General features: G+C 38.6%; 1 protein-coding gene across 1 annotated transcript in view; it reads right to left on the bottom strand.

Moving 5' to 3' along the window:
• LOC122795993 (mediator of RNA polymerase II transcription subunit 1-like) overlaps positions 1 to 18,266 on the bottom strand; it is a 545,806-nt gene extending 527,540 nt beyond the window's left edge. Inside the window, exon 1 of the mRNA XM_044064474.1 lies at positions 18,014 to 18,266. Within this exon, the coding sequence (XP_043920409.1) occupies positions 18,014 to 18,266 (253 nt within the window). The remainder of the gene's footprint in view (positions 1 to 18,013) is intronic.
• Positions 18,267 to 18,922: the final 656 nt, after the last annotated feature.

Genomic DNA, 18,922 nt, shown 5'->3' with positions numbered 1-18,922 from the left:
ATCATGTTTCACATAGCACAATCTTCAAAATCATTTCTCATTAATTTATATATATATATCCTGATAAAAATGAATAAATGTAAAGGAAATAATAACATTGATCTGAAAGCAGAATCCCTGAAAAGCACAAAAACACTGCAGCATGAGTTCTACTTTAGTTACACATAATTACAAGGATTCAGAGAATTTCTCTTCAACTATACTAATTGTCCATTCAAGTTTTTCAGTTAGTTCAACAGAGATTGATTCTGATTCATAGTCATGGTAAAGCTACATTGAGAAACGCCTCATTAGTGGCTCATTACCATGTCTCTGAAATGAAAACAAGAGAAAGTGTTCGCCCTAGCTGGCCATGCATAATGTTAGCAAATGAACCCCATCACATGCACAGACACATTCAGACATCATGCACATGCACACATACTCCCAGACATTAGCACTCTCTCACACAAACACACAAGCATGCACACACATACATATACACACACACACACACACACACACACACACACACACACACACACACACACACACACACACACACACAAACACACACACACAGACACATACAGATTCACAAATGCAGGCATTGCATCTGCTACCTATCATCTGTAGGGTAACCAGCTTGGAAGACAAACACATTAATTTAGCCTCATTTATACCCTACAGTCACACCATCACACTTCTCAATTTACATATATACACTCAAGGACATCCTTACTGTCATGGCTCTGCTGTATTTTGCCTACACTGCAACTACTCTCACAGCTATATAAAGATGAATGCCATGTTTTGACAGCAGTCACTTTTTACATTCATAATAAAATTTTAATTTGGCTGAGTGATTTACTGAATTGCTCAGCATAGTAAAACATGGGCTGTGAACATTTCAAGTGGAGAGCACAAAGCTAATTACATTAGTCACTTCCCCTGACTGCTGTACAAGCACGTGGCTTTCGCAGTGAGACAGCTGTTATGTTAAGGCACCTGCAAGTGGGCAACTTCAGTGGTGACTTGGTTTTTGAAACAGAAAGGCTAACAATGGTGCACAGACCTTCTGAGATAAGGCTTCTGCATTGCGGTACACCTACTTTTGGTTATTGTGAAGTTCTTTTTGTCCATTAGTGACTGACTGCCTTAGCAGCCAATCAGTGTGACAGCAGGGCCATAAAACATGCTCATCACAAGTGGTTGCAAAACAAGTGGATGTTTTGTATTTTGCGTCAAAGCAAAGACACAAAGCTGTATTTTAAATGTCTTTGAATGATTGTGAATATTGTGGATTACACAGAGTAGTAGAAAAATGAATTGGGCATTCATTGACTATGAGTTAAAAGGTACTCTTTTTAATAATTCTGTTGCAAAGTAGTTGAGTTGACAAATTTGTCATTTTTTGAACTACTTCTCTGGTACTTTGTTTTCTCCTTCCATTTAATTACAAGTAAGATCCTTTGGAAGGAAATGATTCTATTATTACTCACTGGGAGGTTATGTATACTCTATTTGCATGTAGATTCTTCAGTGTGAATATTACGCTGTGATTTCTGCTTTATATCGCCATGCCTTTCATTATACCTAGCTTGAAGTCTTAAATATTGGCAATGAAATAAGCAGGATAACATAAGCCACGTGAGCTGTAATCAAAAGTATATTTCCTTAGATGCTAAAAACACATACAGTAAGTAGTAATTGTATTTTGGTGCTGAAGCTAGCATTATTGCTGCTATTAAACTGAGAGGAACATTGTTAATTTATTTTATAGACTTTAGTATAATGTCTATATACTTCTGATCTTAGTGCTGTTACCTCAAGTTTCTGAAAATAAGATATTTTTGTAAATATAGATGCAATTACTACACTAAATATGTATGCTCTGCATGACCTATTAAAATATGATTTCTTAAGAGTGTGTACAGGATGGAAGCTCTATATAAAAGTCAATGAATGTCCTACTAATAAGTGTATAAACTGTGAAAGAAATAGGGAAACTGATGCTTTTAGTAGCAGACAGCACATCTGATACTTCAAATGAATGTTCATGTTGTAATGGTAGTGCTGTACGTACGATCACTAACTTTATTAAAAGTTGAATTGAACATTTTCATCTAGTGATTAAAGGACCAAGTGCAAATAATAATAACGCTGCAAATGACAAAGAGGTAGTTGGGGAAATATCAGAAAGTAGAGTTACATTAAGAATTTAAAGAATCATGTGACATTAACAATAAAGCCCCAAATAATAAAGAAGGTGCTCACGAAACATCAGTTGCTATAAGGAATACAAGAAAGAAAACTAAGCATTTGAAAAAAAAAACAGAAATTAAGTAAATAGCTGAGAAATGATAATAGTGGCAGTGAAATAGTACAAAAAGATATACTTAGTAATAAAACTCTATCAGATAATAACTGTCATCAAAGTGTTAATAGTACAATTGAATTGTTAACAACTGGAAAAAAAACAGATTCCATAAAGATATAAGGAAACCAAGGTCAAATAGTGTAACTGAGAATAAGAAAGAATCTGTAGCAGATGAAGCATTAATAATAAATATGAAAATGTCTTGAAATACCAACACTGGAAATAGGAAAGAAACAAATAATGACAGTAGAAAGAAAGAAAAAACTAAAAAAAAAGAACAGTGGTAGGAGGAGACAGCCGAGGTCTCTTAGCATATGAATTCTGTAAATAAATCTTATATAACATGGAAGATGTGGAAAACAGCTTTGAGGAAAATGAAGAAAGGACAGTACTAGAACCGGAAATCCTGGTTCAAGGTGACTCAGTGCTTAGGAATTCTGCAGAGAAACTATGTTCAGTAAATATGGAGAAAGTTATGATGCCATCTCTTTTAGTGCTTAAAACAAATTGATTTGCCTAATATTATAAATAAATTCATTCAGGGCAGACGTGGAAAATAGCTTTGAGGAGAATAAATAAAAGACAGTACTAGAACCAGAAATCCAGGTTCTGGGTAACTGTCTACTTGAGATCACTGCCTTCCTGCAGCACCTTAGTAATGGGTGCTAACCCTAACCCTAACCATACAACGTACCATAATAAAAACCTTCCTGTAACACTGCCACTACACAAGACACACTCACACACTCAAACACACACAAACACGCAATACTACATCTATCCCCTTACCTAGCCCTGATCCCAACCCTAATACACACACACACACACATGCACGGATGCACGCACACACACACGCACACACACACACACACACACACACACACACACACACACACACACACACACACACACACACACACACACACACACACACACACACACACACACACACACACACAATACCTATCTCTCACCTATAATAAACCCTAACTCTACCTCACAAACACACACACACAAACACTCTCACCCACTACAACACCTCTTACCTGTCTCAACAAAATAGACCATTTACAAATTGCTTGCCTATTCATAACATTACAATTAAACATTACCCCCCTGCATTTCTCAACCAAAAGGATATGTATATATGTATATCTGCAGTTGTCCATCTGTATCAGTTTAACGGAGAAATTATTTCAGAGGCGGCCCTTTTCACTACAACAGCATGAAATAGTCAAAACTAGGGAGAATGTGGCCGGAAGAACATCATACCTCAACAGTCATCATCAATATTACCATCATTTTACATAGCTTCCACGATCCATCTCAAAAGCATAAAGTAACTATTTCATGAAAGCATACCTCTCAACGTCTTAGCACAAGGAATCGGGACAAAGCCCAAAATAATGGGGGGGGGGTCAAAGGCCTAACAGTAGGGAAAGATTTTATATAGTCCTCCTGTAAATTTAAAAAGTTGCTAGAATAACATGTTTTACGTTAGTATGTATTTTCTGGAGAATTTGAAGTCTGAAACTCAAATGGGTGTCATTGTTTAGTGACTTTGGTTCTCAATGATTTGCATAAAAAACACAAATTTTATAAGGAACAGACTAAAATATGAGGCAAAAGTCTGGACATTCTGTGAAAATCTGGAGAGTTGAGAGGTATGTATGACAGTCACATAGACAATGCACTACCACAATGTTAGAAAAATAGAACATTTCTTCCTAGATCAGACCATGTTCAGCACATTCAGCACTACATTCACTGCAGAGGGACTGAACTTGGAGGTGAAACTGGTGTTATACTGCCTGTGTTGTGGTACAGTGCTATGTGTGCAATTATTGCAAAATAGCTATTTTATAAAAGAAAGTAGATGTTAAAGTCCGCTGAGATAATGTGGTTCCTGTGGTTATGACAAAGATGAATGTGATAGTGCCCTAATGTCCCATTAACTACTTTTGATAATTTACTATGTTCAGAGTTTCATAAGAATAAATTCCAGAGAATGTTTAACTGCCTGCAAACCATTTTTTAATTACACTAATTTGCATCTTTTTATCGCATATTCATTTCCATAACAAGAACCCAGAGTGTGGCACCATTGCACACTTGGTACTGAAATGCAATGATGTCATGAAAGTATGTTCTAGTTTGACAGCATTGTCCTGTGTGTTATGCACAAGTCAAATATTGCTAGACTGCATAATATATAATGTATTAAAACAGGAAAAAAGGTTATGCATTTACTATGAAGAATACGTAAGCCGACGGCCTGTCAGAAACAGACTGACTGCAATTTTTTCACCTTTTTGTGCAGAGTAGATGTTGCCAGGATGCAAAATACATGCTAGTAGACTATACACCACATCAGTTTTTCAGAATATATGATTAAACATTCAGTAACAGAGTTGTTTCTGGTGGGCTTGAACTATCACATAATTGTGTGGGCGTTCTTCATTATTAGGAAGGTTCATAGTACAGTAGTAATAGAACTCCCTGTCCCTTAAAAGGTATGCAGTACAGTAGTAATAGAACTCTCTGTCCCTTAAAAGATATGCAGTACAGTAATAATAGAACTCTCTGTCCAGTAAAAGGTATGCAGTACAGTAGTAATAGAACTCACTGTCCCTTAAAAGGTATGCAGTACAGTAGTAATAGAACTCTCTGTCCCTTAAAAGATATGCGGTACAGTAGTAATATAACTCTCTGTCCCTTAAAAGGCATGTGGTACAGTAGTAATAGAACTCTCTGTCCCTTAAAAGATATGCAGTACAGTAGTAATAGAATTCTCTGTCCCTTAAAAGGTATGCAGTACAGTAGTAATAGAATTCTCTGTCCCTTTAAAGGTATGCAGTACAGTAGTAATAGAATTCTCTGTCCCTTAAAAGGTATGCAGTACAGTAGTAATAGAATTCTCTGTCCCTTAAAAGGCATGCAGTACAGTAGTAATAGAACTCTCTATCCCCTAAAAGATATGCAGTACAGTAGTAATAGAATTCTCTGTCCCTTAAAAGATATGCAGTACAGTAATAACAGAACTCTCTGTCCAGTAAAAGGTATGCAGTACAGTAGTAATAGAATTCTCTGTCCCTTAAAAGATATGCAGTACAGTAATAATAGAACTCTCTATCCCCTAAAAGATATGCAGTACAGTAGTAATAGAATTCTCTGTCCCTTAAAAGGTATGCAGTACAGTAATAATAGAACTCTCTGTCCCTTAAAAGGCATGCAGTACAGTAGTAATAGAATTCTCTGTCCCTTAAAAGGCATGCAGTACAGTAGTAATAGAGCTCTCTGTCCCTTAAAATATATGCAGTACAGTAGTATTAGAATTCTCTGTCCCTTAAAAGGTATGCAGTACAGTAGTAATAGAACTCTCTGTCCCTTAAAAGATATGCAGTACAGTAATAATAGAACTCTCTGTCCAGTAAAAGGTATGCAGTACAGTAGTAATAGAATTCTCTGTCCCTTAAAAGGCATGCAGTACAGTAGTAATAGAACTCTCTATCCCCTAAAAGATATGCAGTACAGTAGTAATAGAATTCTCTGTCCCTTAAAAGGCATGCAGTACAGTAGTAATAGAGCTCTCTGTCCCTTAAAATATATGCAGTACAGTAGTATTAGAATTCTCTGTCCCTTAAAAGGTATGCAGTACAGTAATAATAGAATTCTCTGTCCCTTAAAAGGTATGCAGTACAGTAGTAATAGAATTCTCTGTCCCTTAAAAGGCATGCAGGACAGTAGTAATAGAACTCTCCATCCCTTAAAAAGGTATGCAGTACAGTAGTAATAGAATTATCTGTCTCTTAAAAGGTATGCAATACAGTAGTAATAGAATTCTCTCTCCCTTAAAAGGTATGCAGTACAGTAGTAATAGAATTCTCTGTCCCTTAAAAGGTATGCAGTACAGTAGTAATAGAACTCTCTGTCCCTTAAAAGGCATGCAGTACAGTAGTAATAGAACTCTCTGTCCCTTAAAAGGCATGCAGTACAGTAGTAATAGAACTCTCTGTCCCTTAAAATATATGCAGTACAGTAATAATAGAATTCTCTGTCCCTTAAAAGGTATGCAGTACAGTAGTAATAGAATTCTCTGTCCCTTAAAAGGTATGCAGTACAGTAGTAATAGAATTTTCTGTCCCTTAAAAGGTATCCTGTACATAGTAATATAATTCTCTGTCCCTTAAAAGGTATGCAGTACAGTAGTAATAGAAGTCTCTGTCCCTTAAAAGGTATGCAGTACAGTAGTAATAGAATTCTCTGTCCCTTAAAAGGCATGCAGTACAGTAGTAATAGAACTCTCCATCCCTTAAAAGGTATGCAGTACAGTAGTAACAGAACTCTCTGTCCCTTAAAAGGTATGCAGTATAGTAGTAATAGAACTCTCTGTCCCTTAAAAGGTATGTACTAGAACTCTCTGTCCCTTAAAAGGTATGCAGTACAGTAGTAATAGAACTCTCTGTCTTTTAAAAGGTATGAGGAGTTGTATGGCAGAGGTTATATTTGTGTCTGGGTACACCCAGAGTGCACATCTGATTTAGTCAGCTTGTGTAAGCCTTGTTATTATACATACAAGTGTTTTTGAATCAGTGGGGAAGCAGAACTGCATTAGAAGGCCCCTGGTGGAATAGCAGTTAAGGATTTTTTCTCAGTTCAACAAGGATCATTGCTGACTCATATTAACAGTCTTTGTAGAGTTTGTTTTCTCTAAATGTGACCTTTTGTAGGCACTCTAGTTTCCTTCCATATCCCAGAACCATGATGGATACTCAACTTGTCCAGACACTCTTTGTTAGTCCAGTTGTATTAATCACTCCAAGGATGGCAGGGGTCCTGGTTTCAATTCCCTGCCAAAGGTTAGTGTTTTTCTTTCCTAGTTAGTATCCTGAAGGAACAGTATGCTAAGAGTGTTTTGGAGGTGAAAAGAGTGTCGGATAGAGTGCTGTTTATGAAGCTGGAAATTGATGGTGTAATGATGAATGTTGTTAGTGCATATGCTCCACAAGCTGGGTGTGCAATGGACGAGAAAGAAAAATTTTGGAGCGAGTTGGATGAAGTCATGATGACTGTACCCAAGGGTGAGAGAGTGGTGATTGGAGCAGATTTCAATGGGCATGTTGGTGAAGGGAACAGAGGGGATGAGGAAGTGATGGGTACGTATGGTGTTAAACAAAGGAATGCAGAAGGTCAGATGGTAGTAGAGTTTGCGAAAAGGATGGACATGGCTGTGGTGAATACATATTTTAACGAGAGGGAGGAGCATAGGGTGACATACAAAAGTGGAGGAAGATGCACACAGATGGATTATATCTTATGTAGGAGGGCTAGTTTGAAGGAGATTGGAGACTGTAAAGTGGTGACCAGGGAAAGTGTAGTTAGGCAGCATAGGATGGTGGTTTGTAAGATGATGTTGGTGATCAAGAAAAGGAGGAGGAGTGCGAGGGCAGCACCAAGGATCAAATGGTGGAAATTGAAAAAGGGGTAATTGTGAGGTGGAGTTCAGGGAGAGTTAAGACAGGCACTGGGTGGCAGTGAAGAGTTACCAAACAGCTGGGTAACTACAGCAGAGCTAGTAAGGGAGACTGCTAGAAAGGTGCTTGGTATGACATCCGGACAGAGGAAGGATGACAAGGAAACATGGTGGTGGAATGAGGAAGTACAGGAGAGTATACAGAGAAAGAGGTTGGCAAAGAAGTGGGATTGTCAGAGAGATGAAGAAAGTAGACAGGAGTATAAGGAGATGAGGTGCTTGGCAAAGAGCGAGGTGGCAAAGGCTAAGGATAAGGTGTATGAAGAGTTGTATAAAAGGTTGGACACTAAGGAGGGAAAAAAGGACCTGTACAGATTGGCTAGACAGAGCAACCGAGCAAGGAAAGATGTGCAGCAGGTAAAGGTGATAAAGGATAATGAGGGAAGCATATTCACAAGCAAGGAGAGTGTGTTGAGCAGATGGAAAGAGTACTTTGAGGGGTTGATGAATGAAGAGAATGAGAGGGAGAGAAGGTTGGATGATGGGGGGATAGTGAATCATGAAGTGCAATAGATTAGCAAGGAGGAAGTAAGGATAGCTATGAATAGGATGAAGAATGGAAAGGCTGTTGGTCCAGATGACATACCTGTGGAAGCATGGAGGTGTTTAGGTGAAATGACAGTGGAGTTTTTAACCAGATTGTTTAATGAAATTTTGGAAAATGAGAGGATGCCTGAGGAATGGAGAAAAAGTGTTTTGGTACCAATTGTTAAGAATAAGGGTGATGTGCAGAGCCGTTGTAACTACAGAGGGATTAAATTGATCAGTTACAGCATGAAGGTATGGGAAAGAGTAGTGGAAGCTAGGTTAAGAAGGGACGTGATGATTAGTGATCAGCAGTATGGTTTCATGCCGGGAAAGAGCACTACAGATGTGATGTTTGCTCTGAGAGTGTTGATGAAGTACAGAGAAGGTAAGAAGGAGTCGCATTGTGTTTTTGTAGACTTAGCGAAAGCATATGACAGGGTGCCTGGAGAGGAGTTGTGGTATTGTATGAGGAAGTCGGGAGTGCCAGAGAAGTATGTAAGAGTGGTACAGGATATCTACGAGGGTAGTGTGACAATGATGAACTCTGCGGTGGGAGTGATGGATGCATTTAAGTATGGAGGTGGGATTACATCAAGGATCAGCTCTGAGCACTTTCTTATTTGCAATGGTGATGGACAGGTTGACAGATGAGAACAGACAGGAGTCCCCATGGACTATGATGTTTGCAGATGACATTGTGATCTGTAGTGAGAGTAGGGAACAGGTACAGATGACCCTGGAGAGATGGAGATATGCTCTGGAGAGAAGAGGAATGAAGATCAGCAGGACTATGACAGAATATATGTGTGTGAATGAGAGGGAGGATAGAGGAATGGTGAAGATGCAAGGAGTAGAGGTGACTAAAGTGGATGAGTTTAAATACTTGGGATCAATAGTTCAGAGTAATGGTGAGTGTGGAAGAGAGGTGAAGACGAGAGTACAGGCAGGATGGAGTGGGTGGAGAAGAGTGTCAGGAGTGATTTGTGACAGACGAGTACCATTAAGAGTGAAAGGAAAGGTCTACAAGAGGGTAGTGAGACCAGCTATGTTATATGGGTTGGAGACAGTGGCATTGACAAAAAGGCAGGAGTTATAGCTGGATGTGGCAGAGTTAAAGATGTTAAGATTTGCACTGGGTGCGACGAGGGTGGACAGGATTAGGAATAAGTATATTAGAGGGTCAGCTCAGGTTGGAAGGTTTGGAGACAAAGCCAGAGAAGCAAGATTACGTTGGTTTGAACATGTGCTGAGGAGGGATGCTGAATATATTGGGAAAAAGATGCTAAGGATGAAGCTACCAGGTAACAGGAAAAGAGGAAGGCCTAACATAAGGTTTATGGATGTGGTGGGAGAGGACATGGAGGTGGTTGGTGTGACAGAGCAAGATGCATAGAACAGGAAGAAATGCAAACAGATGATCCGCTGTGGTGACCCCTAATGGGAACAGCCGAAAGATGATAATGATGATGAGTTAGTTGTTAAAATAGCACTAGCTTACTGGTTTGTTCTGCATTGCATGCTTGTATGTTAAAAATGCATTTAGTGTGTTTTCTTGGTTGAAAGGAGAAACAACTGCTCTTAGGAGTAATTAGGTAGCCAATTGTTCACAAACACCTTTCTGGTCAAGAACCACATAGAAAGCAGAGGGTTCTGGGGTTCAATTCCCAGACAAGAGTCAGAGCTTTCCTTTCCTGTTTAGTTGTTAATGCAATACTAAGCAACTAATTTGGATCTACAGTGAGAACAGTTGTGTATTAGCAATTACCATTAGAGTGATATCCTACTTTAAAGGAAAATTAACTGTTCTAGGGGGAATCCAGCTACCCCTGCTGTCCAGAGACTCATTCATGAGTCAGTAGCTCTGATAACCATGTAGAATGTGTGAGCAGAGGGGACATGATATATAATCCAGCATTCATTGCCCAGACAAGGGCCAGTGTTTTCCTTTCCTGTCATTTTGTTAATACAATACTACTAGTTGGTTCTGCGTGGGATTCATGATCATCATTGGGGTGGTTTCTTATCTAAAAGAAGAAACAACTGCTGTTGTAGGCAATTAGAGACCAACAGTCTAGAGAGTCATTTTTGGTCAAGTGGTATTGACAACTGCATGGAATGAAGGGGGATCCAAATTCAATCCCCAGACAAAGGTCAACCTTTATTAAACACTTTTATCTTCACTATGGGCAATATTTCTTCAGAATGCTCATAAATCATCTCTTATATACAAAAAATTAGTCACATGTCCTATTTGTTAACACACACACACACATACACACACACACACACACACACACACACACACACACACACACACACACACACACACACACACACACACGCCATAGCAATACTAGTTTTGTGCTTATTTCAACAAATAGCAATACATTGTGCAACACTGGTACTGTCATACCAGATCAGTGACTGCTGTTTAGCAGTCACCAAACAGCAGCAGGGGTATGTCACTTTTATTTACCTCAGTGAGGAGTAATGCAAACCTGTCATTGTCCCTGATTTCACAGGCCTTCCCTGATTTTTCTCATAATTTTGCTCTGTCATTCGTAAATGTTTGTTTTGTTTGTAAATCATTCAGGATTACAGACAATGAATAAATCCAGACATCAGACTTTTATACTTATTGTGCAAAAATGCATGTTAATTCAAAAGGTTTTATACTATTCATTTTTTTAATTGAATTAGAGTAATATTTAAAACTTGATCCTGATTTTGAGCATTTATTGTGCTGAATTCTTCTGCAAAGAAGTTGAATGTTATAGCATCTGATGTTCTGCTAGTGTTTATAAAATTCCCTGAAAGAGAAAACCATCCCTGAAGATCGGAAGCATCATCTTTTCTTAAAATCAAAGGTTTGCACTGAGATCAGCCAGTATAGGCTGCTGATCTCTCTGGTACTTACGTTGCTTATGCTCATTATCAGCTTTATCCTAACAGGGTCACATCACATCCCTGTTCAGGTTAAAGACCATAATCAGGAAATTAATACATTTTTTCTCCTCATTTTTCCCCAACCAGCTTTCATGGGGCTCCCACACAGTCAACGATGATTAGGGGGGCCCCCTTGCATCCATGGGTATTGCAAGTACCTAAATCTGGCTATGTTGTCAGTTTTAGTGCAGCGGATGTCCTCTTGTAGGCTTTAATTAAGCCAAGGGCACTTTGCCAGTGATAAAATATTTAATGGAATTGTGAAGCCTGTTGTTTGATAAAACACTATTAGTATAACAAGAGCTATCTTTGAATTTTAAAGCAGATACAAATAAGAGTTATTACCCAGCTGGTTTATTAAGTACACAAGACTGCTGTAGTAGTTTTTTGTTAATTTTACAGACATGTTACAGAATATCAAAATAAGATAACTTGAGGTAATTTGGGGGGCCTCCAGTGAATGCAGGGTTTGCTGGTGTCTAAAGTGGGCTATGTTCACTGTCAAACAGCTGAAGCACTGATGGAATTAAACCACCAACCTATCGACTTACACCATCAATACAGCACATTACCAGCAGCCAGCACCACAGGAGAACAATGAGTACACTTGAGACATACAGCATCTATAAGGGATTGCAGTAAAACTGTATTGTCAGGGAGATGTATCTGGTGACATTAGTTTTACAGCCATCTGGGGTTGTAAAAGTTAACACTGCAAATGTGTATAAACAAATCCTGAATTTATTTACAGTAACACTTGTAGAAGTTAAGTACTGCTGTGTTTGAACATCCTATCTGTCAAGCTACACATTCTAAAGAATAGTGTAAGACATGCAAGCACCACAGGAGAAGTCTGACATTTAAATAGTGACAGTTGACTTGCAATAGAATGACATCAGTGTGTTAAACCAGGGTGTAGGCAGACAATGTAACATTGTAATCATGTGCTCTTACTGATGCCAGATAAAAACTGACATTTGAAAAATGAAAACAACCCCCCTGAATTAACAAATGTTTGCATCACTTTCCCTCTAAATACATTAAATGGATATTGTTTTCAGTCCATGACACTCTTATTTGAAACATCAATTTATAAATCTGTGGAAAGAGTATTACCTAAAAAAACATTTATTTAAGCAGTGTCTATAAAATTGTACTCATTAGGGTAGAAAACAGTGTGCATAGCTACACCTTTGTGTTACAAAGAATTTGTGGAAGGGAAAGGTGGGCTTACAGGATGGTGGAGTCATGTAGCAGTTTAAAACATTTATCCAGAGTAGAAGTTGATTGACCACATGCTCAACTAACCGTAAACACCTTCACTCTCTCTCTCTCTCTCTCTCGCTCTCTCTCACACACACACACACACACACACACACACACACACACACACACACACACACACACACACACACATCTTCCATCTTGGGCATCAAACTTCCTACCTATATAGTTACACAATCTAGACAACACTTTATTAGTCACAACTGCTAAAGGAGAAGTCTGATTCTTTAGGAGACAGAGTATACTTTTGTTGGGAAGACCTCATCAATGTGTTGCACAGATGATGTTTCATCCAAACGTGGGCTAAGGGAGCAGTGTGAAAACTTAAATGGAATCTTCTCAGGGTAAGTGGACACAGCAGCAAGTGTTACACACAGTCACACACAGACACGCACATGTCTACCATGTTAGGCATCAAGCCTCCTAGCTATGCAGTTACATAATCTTGAGAGTACTGTATTCATCACAAGTGCCACCAAAAAAGACTGACTTTTAAGGGTACAGACTGCACATTTGTCAGGATGACCTCATCAATGTGTTGCACAGAGGATGTTTCAAACAAAAGTGGGATAAGGGAACTGTGTGAATAATTAAATGCAATCTTCATAGAAGAAATAGATACAGCAGCAACTGCCACACACACACACACACACACACACACACACACACACACACACACACACACACACACACACACACACACATCTTCCATGTTAGGCATCAAACCTTCTACCTATCTAGTTACACAATCTTGAGAGAACTGCATTAGCCACAAGTGCCACGGAATAAGTCTGAATTTGAAAGGTAGAGAGTGCACTTTTGTCAGGATAACCTCATCAGTGTATTTCACAGAGGATGTTTCATCCAAAAGGGGGATAATACAGCAGTGCGAACAATTAAATGTAATCTTCTCAGTGAAGTTGATACAAAAACAAGAGTTACAAGCAGTCACATACACGTCCAAGCTTTCAATGTTGGGCATTGAACCTCCTACGTATCTACATTACAGAATCTAGAGAAAACTATATTAGTTACAAGCACCACAGGATATGTCTGATTCTGAAGGGGACAGAGTGCACTTTTGTTAGGATGACCTCTTCAGTGTGTTTCACAGAAGATGTTTTATTCAAAAGTGGGATAAGGGAGCTGTGCAAACAATTAAATGCAATTTTCTCAGAGGAAGTGGATACAGCAGCAAGTGTATAAAGCACCCACAATGGTACAAGTCTTCCAAGTTAGACATTGAATCTTCTACCTATCTAGTTACACAATCTACAGAGCACTGTATTACACACAAGCACCACAGGAGAAGCATGACTATTAAAGAGAGAGAGAGTGCACTTTTGCCAGGATGGCCTCATCATTGTATTTCATAGAGGATGTCTCCATAAAAATTTGGATAAGAGAGCTGTGAGAACAGTTAAATGTATTCTTCTCGTGGGAAATTAATGCAGCAATAAATTTTGCACACAGTCTCACACACCCACACAGACAAACACACACACGTTTTCCTTCTTGGGCATTGAACATCTTACCTGTCTAGGTTACACAATCTAGAGAACACTGTCTTACTCACAAGTGCCACAGGCCAAGTCTGCCTTTTCTTGGGAAGTGGCTACATCACCCAAGTGTTACACACATTCACACACACACACACACACACACACACACACACACACACACACACACACACACACACACACACACGTCTTCCATGTTGGGCATCAAACCTCCTTCCTATTTAGTTACACAATCTAGAGAGCACCACATTACTCAAAAGCATCAAATGAGAAGTCTGTTTAGTTATATAATCTAGAGAGCACTGTATTACACAAAAGCACCATAGGAGAAGTTTAACTCTTAAGAGTAGGAGTGCACTTTTTTCATGATAACCTTAACCGTGTGCCTCATAAAGGATGTTTCTGTAAAAACTTGGGATAAGCGAGGTGTGATAGTTAAGTGTATTTTTCTCAGGGGACGTAGCTACAGCACCAAGTGTTACACACAATCACTCTCACGTGCATACACACACACACACACACACACACACACACACACACACACACACACACACACACACACACACAAACACAAAAGTCTTCCATGTTATGCATCCAACCTTGTACCTTTCTAGTCAGACAGTCTAGACAGCAATGTATTACTTGCAAGCAGCAAAGAAGAAGTCTGACTTTTAAGGATACAAAATGCACTTTTGTTAGGATGACCTCATCAGTGTGTCTCCTAGAGAAAGTTTCTGTAAAAATTGAGCTAAGGTAGGTGTGATAACAGTTAAATGCATTCTTCTCAGGGGAAGTGGCTACAGTACCAAGTGTTATACACATTTTCACACACAGACACAAGTCTTACATGGTGGGCATCGAACCTCTTACTTACCTAGTTACATAATCTAAAGAGAACAGGCTTAGTTGCAAGCACCACAGGAGAAAACTGAAATTGCCAATGAGAAATAGGACATTTGAATTTTTCTAAAATCCAAGGTTTGGAAGAGATGGTACTGTGAATCCCAGCTTGTGCAACAAATGCTTATGTGTGCACAGAACAATGTAACATACTTCTCTACTGAAATGTAGATACTGTCCTTAATGTATATTGTGTTACTGTGAGGGACACTGACATGTTCTACATAACTAGATGATGTACACATTGACTGTGGTACACCAGTGGATTATGAATTAAACATTCCTGTGACTTCATGTCAGGAAGATTGCACACTTGTATTGTCTAATACTTGCAGTATGTGTAGTGGTGTAGTGGCAAGGCAACTTGCAAGTAGTAAGTAGGACAATGCATAGATTCTGTCAGAATAGGTTAACCAAACTTGTAACATGGTGCAAATGTAAACATTATAGAGAAGACATACCTTAAATAAATGAAGTCAACATAATTCTGAAATCAAGATCACCTTTTGACAAAAGTGATTTAGACATACAAAAGTTGAGTAACATAAAACTAAAATGATTTGATTTTCTTTTTTTATTGTACTCAGAGTGCAGCACTGCAGAGCTGAATTACATTGTGGATGGCAAAGTGTTAGTTCATGCATAATCATATTTAGGAGTGTTGTACTTAAAATGGGAATTGGCATGAATCTATGTTGCTCTGTGCCAATGTCCACTCAAGCATCTACAAAAGACAGGCTTCAGACCAGGTATCAGGCACATCACTATAGCAGCAGGTCAATGACATATTAAGTAAAGCTTTAGCCAGCATTTACATCTACAGGAGTCAGACAACACATCCTGCAATATTTTTCATCCATATGTATTTGAATGTTTACAACATGCCAAGAAAAACATGTACATATGATTATTATCTAAGCACAGCAGGTAGAAAATAATAGTTGTAATTGTTTTATTTGACAGCAGATTATAGCAAATGTAAATGTATGTGTTCATCTTCGTTACCTTATTGAACACCGTAATCTGTACATCCAGCCCATCATCTTGTTCAAAACTACATTAAACTAACTAAATATAGCTAAGTACAGCAGCGAAAGTGTGACAAAGTAATGTGGATGAAGATGATTAAATTTCAGGATATTGCCATAAGCTGTTTACTTTCATTTAGCCTTGTTTGCATTTGTTGCCCAGCACCAGACATTGTGCAAATGCCTAGGTGGAAGACTAATTATACAGAAGGAACAAGTTATATCAACATTGTGGCATGGATACAGGGATAAAGTAGATTATGGTAGAAGATGGATAAAAGTGGCTCAGAATAATATATAGCCAACAAGTACATAAATTAGTGTACCAAAAACCATCAGTAGCACTTAGCTAATGGCTGGATTAGAACCTTTGAAATTATTCAATTTTTTTTTCTAAACATGTGAACATTAGCTTATCATGCCACAAAGGAATTACTGCTTCACAGCATTAGAATAATGCAAGTGAAGCACAATGACAATTGAACGAAGCAGAAGGGGTAAATTGAGAGATATAGATAGGTGCAGACAGGAAAAGCAAAAATATGTTTTGTGGGACATGTAGGAACATCTTAATGGTGTTTTAGTCTTGCTTATTAAACCATGATCAGTCTATCATACTCTACAATAAAGTGCTTGCTATGGGTACAAATAAGGATAGGACAGTGAAATAAACATGAATACTTAACCAAGATAAGGTAGACTTAATTAATGTCCTTAGGGCTGCAGTGTTATTGAAAATTATGTCTTGTTGCACTAAGAATAACTTTATATGGAGAGAAATACAGACATTTGCAGTTAAATATATGATAGAAATATGAAATGTCATGAAATAATAAATTGACATTCAGCTGTAATCAAACTCATGGCACTATGCAAAAATATCAGGCTACAAATAAAGTAATTAACTCAACACTCCACACAGAAAATCCTCCTTTATTATATCCAGCAGCCTAAGAACAGTTATCTGTTCCACAGTACTGCCTTTAGTCTGCCTTTACTTTGTAGTCCCATATCTCAGCAGATGTAAGCAGATTTTTGTAAATATAACCAGACTACTGCATATTAAATGTAAATCTTCATATTTTGCAATAAGAAGTTAAATAGCTTTTTATGTCACCCAGCATTACTGTGCTATGCCAAACTCTATGCAAATGCGAAGACAGAAATTGAAGGCTTTTCCATGGGCCATTTCTAGCCATGTGTTGTGTTTGAATCTATTTTTTGACCAGATTAAATGTGTGAAAAAGGTGTGGATAGGACAGAGGTGAAAATGGGGTTCGCAAGCAGAGGGTAGGACACAGGGGAAAGAATACAAGCATTTGCATGAGGGTCATAGGAGAGCAGTATAGCTATCCACTTCTTCATCACATAAATGTAGTTTTACACACAATTTCATAACTTTGCAGAGCCACCACACCACTGATGGGTGATAACAGCAGAATAATTTGTATGGCCAATTGGACCAAATCAGATGACACATAGGAGAAATAGAGAACAATGTATGGGTCAAAATGTTTTTGTAGGAGAGGGAGAAATATTGGGAAAGGTGCTTAGGAATGAGAGGATCAGGTAAATAGGGTAGGTTAGGAAGCATGTGCAGACATGCAGGACATACAAGATAGACAAGGGTGGTGATGGAGACAAAAGATTTGGGGGGCACCATAAATGGGTATAGGTAGGGGACATCAGAGGGTCATCCACCTTAAGCTTGAGAACAGTGAGAATCTAGTCCTCCACCACAGAACAGATTCATGTCAATCAATCAAAGGCTAATTTGACATTTGCAAATAAACCAAAACTAGTTTGCTGAAACAGCCTTCAGTGAATATTGAAACAAATGTTTGCAGGGGGAGGCAAGTGCTCCTGCATCCCCCATGTGGGTGGTCATCCCCTACCCCCACAGAATTATATATACCAACTCTGATGTCATGCAACAGTTGAAAAAAAGGCAATCTCCACTTTCGTTGGAGGCAGATTCGGCAAACTGGCTTTGGTTTCTTTGTGTTCTTTAAAATCACCTTCAATGGATTGGCATGCTCCCCCTTAGAACTGTCACCACTATCTCCTGCATCAGCTACCTGGGTCAGTGCTAGACATGGCATCATCTCTGCAATATGACACAGGACCTTTTCAATGCCACCAATACGTGCACCAAGGTCCCTCTCCATTATATCCTCCACCAGCCCTGTCAGCTCTTGCCAGGTGACAAAATCACCACCTCCACTACTACTGCTCCTGGAGGATACCACTGCACCAGCAGCCTGGATAGAGCTACATAGCACAGTTGGAACAGGTAGGCCAGGGGTTGTGGAGGCAACACTGACAGGTTGTGATCCCGAAGTATTGGGTGTCTGTGCTGCCATCTGTGGAGGTATGGTGGGCCGAGTCACAGTGGTGAGTGTACCTCTCTGTGCCGTTGACTATTCATTTTTCAGCAGCAAATTATGCAAACAGCAGATTGTTAATAAACTGGGAGGAAAACAAAAGAGTTAGATATGTCATGGCACAGTACTGTATTTTTAAATAAACTTGGTTTGGCAATACATAAACAATTATGATAATTTACTATTGCACACCTTTGCCACATCCATATATGATAAAAGGGTTTTTATGTGTCATACAATGCGTATATCTCAGTGCTATGATATAAGAAACATCAGCCTTTATTTCCTTATGATGGATAGGAAATATGCATTCTAGTTTAATAATTGCAATTTCCATAAATTAATTCTTCCTGGCACATTGCGCTTAATATTTTATAAATACTTATCCAGTGATAACAAGTAATTGCTGCTTCTTGTTATAGAACCCTCCTACAGTTAAG

Source organism: Protopterus annectens, chromosome 2.part2 (assembly GCF_019279795.1).
Source record: "Protopterus annectens isolate FY-2018-M chromosome 2.part2, PAN1.0, whole genome shotgun sequence".
In the NCBI taxonomy this organism is placed as follows: Eukaryota; Metazoa; Chordata; order Ceratodontiformes; family Protopteridae; genus Protopterus; species Protopterus annectens.
This window is presented reverse-complemented; position numbering and strand designations above follow the sequence as displayed.